At 67.3% G+C, this 2,068-nt stretch overlaps 1 protein-coding gene across 1 annotated transcript; it reads left to right on the top strand.

Annotated features, from left to right (window-relative positions):
- Window positions 1-434: 434 nt before the first annotated feature.
- On the top strand, window positions 435-1,281 carry FNDC10 (fibronectin type III domain containing 10; the record flags this gene model as incomplete). The annotated part of the gene is made up of 1 exon (XM_082493622.1): window positions 435-1,281. The coding sequence occupies exon 1, from the start codon at window positions 607-609 to the stop codon at window positions 1,279-1,281; it is 675 nt and encodes a 224-aa protein (XP_082349748.1). The 5' UTR covers window positions 435-606.
- Window positions 1,282-2,068: the final 787 nt, after the last annotated feature.

Raw genomic sequence — 2,068 nt, 5'->3', positions numbered from 1 at the left:
AGCTTCCTCACTGCTCTGGGCTGGTCTCCTGGGGGGCTCAGGCATTGCATCCCTGCCGTGTTTCCCTGAATTCCCGGTCCCGAGGGGTTACAGCAGCCTGGGTCTGCAAACATAACCATTAAAATAATAAAAATAATCCACGTAACCCCCATTTCTTTGAACAGGGTCCGCTTCAGCTGAAGGGCAACTCTCTTAACTTTCCCTGGACCGAAGCTCTGCGGGTGTGAGACCCCCTCCGGTGGGTGTGAGACCCCCACCGCTGTGACCGGTGCCCGGCCCCGCGTTCTCCCGATCTCCCGGGGGACGGGGCTGCCCGGAGCACCGGGAAGCGGGGGCGAGGGATGCTGAGCCGACCCCCTGCCGGTCCTCACCCCCCCCTCCCCCTCACCCCCCCCCGCAGGCCAGGCACGGCGTGTTCGGGACCGGTGCGGGTCCTGCGAGCGCTGCCCGCGGCGGCGGGTGCTCCGCAGCCCGGCGAGAGTTAACGGCGGAGCCGCCTCTCCATTGGCGGCCGACGGAGCGGCTGCGGAACCGGCGCTGCTCCCCGGCGCAGCCCTCCGCCGCGCACCGGCGGCCGGGCTCCATGCGGCGGCGGCGGCGGCCGGCATGCCCAGCCTGCTGCCGCCCTTCCTCGCCCTGCTCTGCTTCGGGGCGACCGCCCTGAGGGCGCCGCTCGCCGCCGCCGCCGCGGAGCCGGTTCGGCGGGCGGAGGATCCGCCGTGGTGCCCCTACAAGGTGGGGGGCGAGGGGGCGGCGGGGGGGCGGCTCTGCTTCCGTCCGCCGGCCCGTGGCTTCCAGTGCTCGGCTCGGGCTTGCCGCGCCCACCGCTCGCCCGGCGGCGCCTTGGTGGCCAACGTGCTGGCCAACGGCAGCGTGCTGCTGCAGTGGGGGCCGCCGCGCCCCGCCGCCGGCCTGCGCGGCTTCGCCCTCAACTGCTCCTGGGACGGGACCTACACCCGCTTCCCCTGCGACAGCGTGGAGCTGGGCGCCGCCTGTCGCGACTACCTGCTGCCGGAGGCGCACGGCAGCGTGCGATACCGCCTCTGCCTCCAGCCCCGCTACGCCCCGCCGCGCCCCGCGCCGCCCGCCCAGTGCGTGGAGTTCCGCGTGGAGCCGGCGGCCATGCGGGATATCGTCGTCGCCATGACGGCCGTGGGGGGCTCCATCTGCGTCATGCTCGTCTTCATCTGCCTCCTGGTGGCCTACATCACCGAGAACCTCATGAGCCCGACCCTCGCCCCCGCCGCCGCCGCCGCCGCCGCCGCCCCGCGTCGCGCCTGACCCCGCAGCGGCGGCTCTCCCGCATCACCCGCCGGAGCGCTCCGGGGCGGCCGCCGCTTCGCTCCGGCTCTTCCAGGGCGAGGGAGCGGGGATGGGGAGGGGAGGGGGGGGGGGGGGAGAGGTTCTTCCCTTCTCGGCAACAATTTATGGCCGGGGCCTCGTCGGAAGCCGTTGGGTGGCTCGGGGTTTGTTTTTTCCCAAACTTGCAGGGTTTGGGTTTGGGTTTGGTTTGTTTGTTTCCCCCCCCCCCCCCCCCCCCCCCTCAGCGTTTGGAGCTCTGCTTCCTCCCGGGGCGGGTTTCCAGCCCCAGCCGTACGTGGTTACTCATGGGATCTCAGTGGATTTAAAGTAAATAATGGCAAAGGTCCACAAGTGCCGGGAAAATGTCTAAAATGTCTGTTTTATTTAAAGCAAGCGACAGATCTTGCAGAGGGCCTGGTCGAGAAGACTCTCCAGAACACCCTTATTTTAAGCCTAAATCCCCTCGCTCGTAGACGCGTGCTTGGATTTTTAGGATCCGGAGGGGGAATGTTGTTTAAAGTGTGGGAGAACAGACGGGTGGAATCACAAAACCCACTGCTAAGTGTGTGCTGGATCCAAAGCCCACCTAAATCTCGTGACTTACGTGGGTTTTGTATCGTGCCTTATGCTGTTCGCGAGTTCTGGGACCTGGACTGGCCACTGTCCCCAACAAGAGGGCTTCTCTGGTCGGCTCGAGCGACCGTCAACAGCCGACACCGACTAAACCCACTTTTCTCCCTTTAGAACTGCCGTAGCGGTGGTTTCC

Source organism: Vanellus vanellus (assembly GCF_965231255.1).
Source record: "Vanellus vanellus genome assembly, chromosome: 20".
Taxonomy (NCBI): Eukaryota; Metazoa; Chordata; class Aves; order Charadriiformes; family Charadriidae; genus Vanellus; species Vanellus vanellus.
Note: the sequence above shows the minus strand (reverse complement) of the source record. Positions and strands in the feature narration are given on the sequence as shown.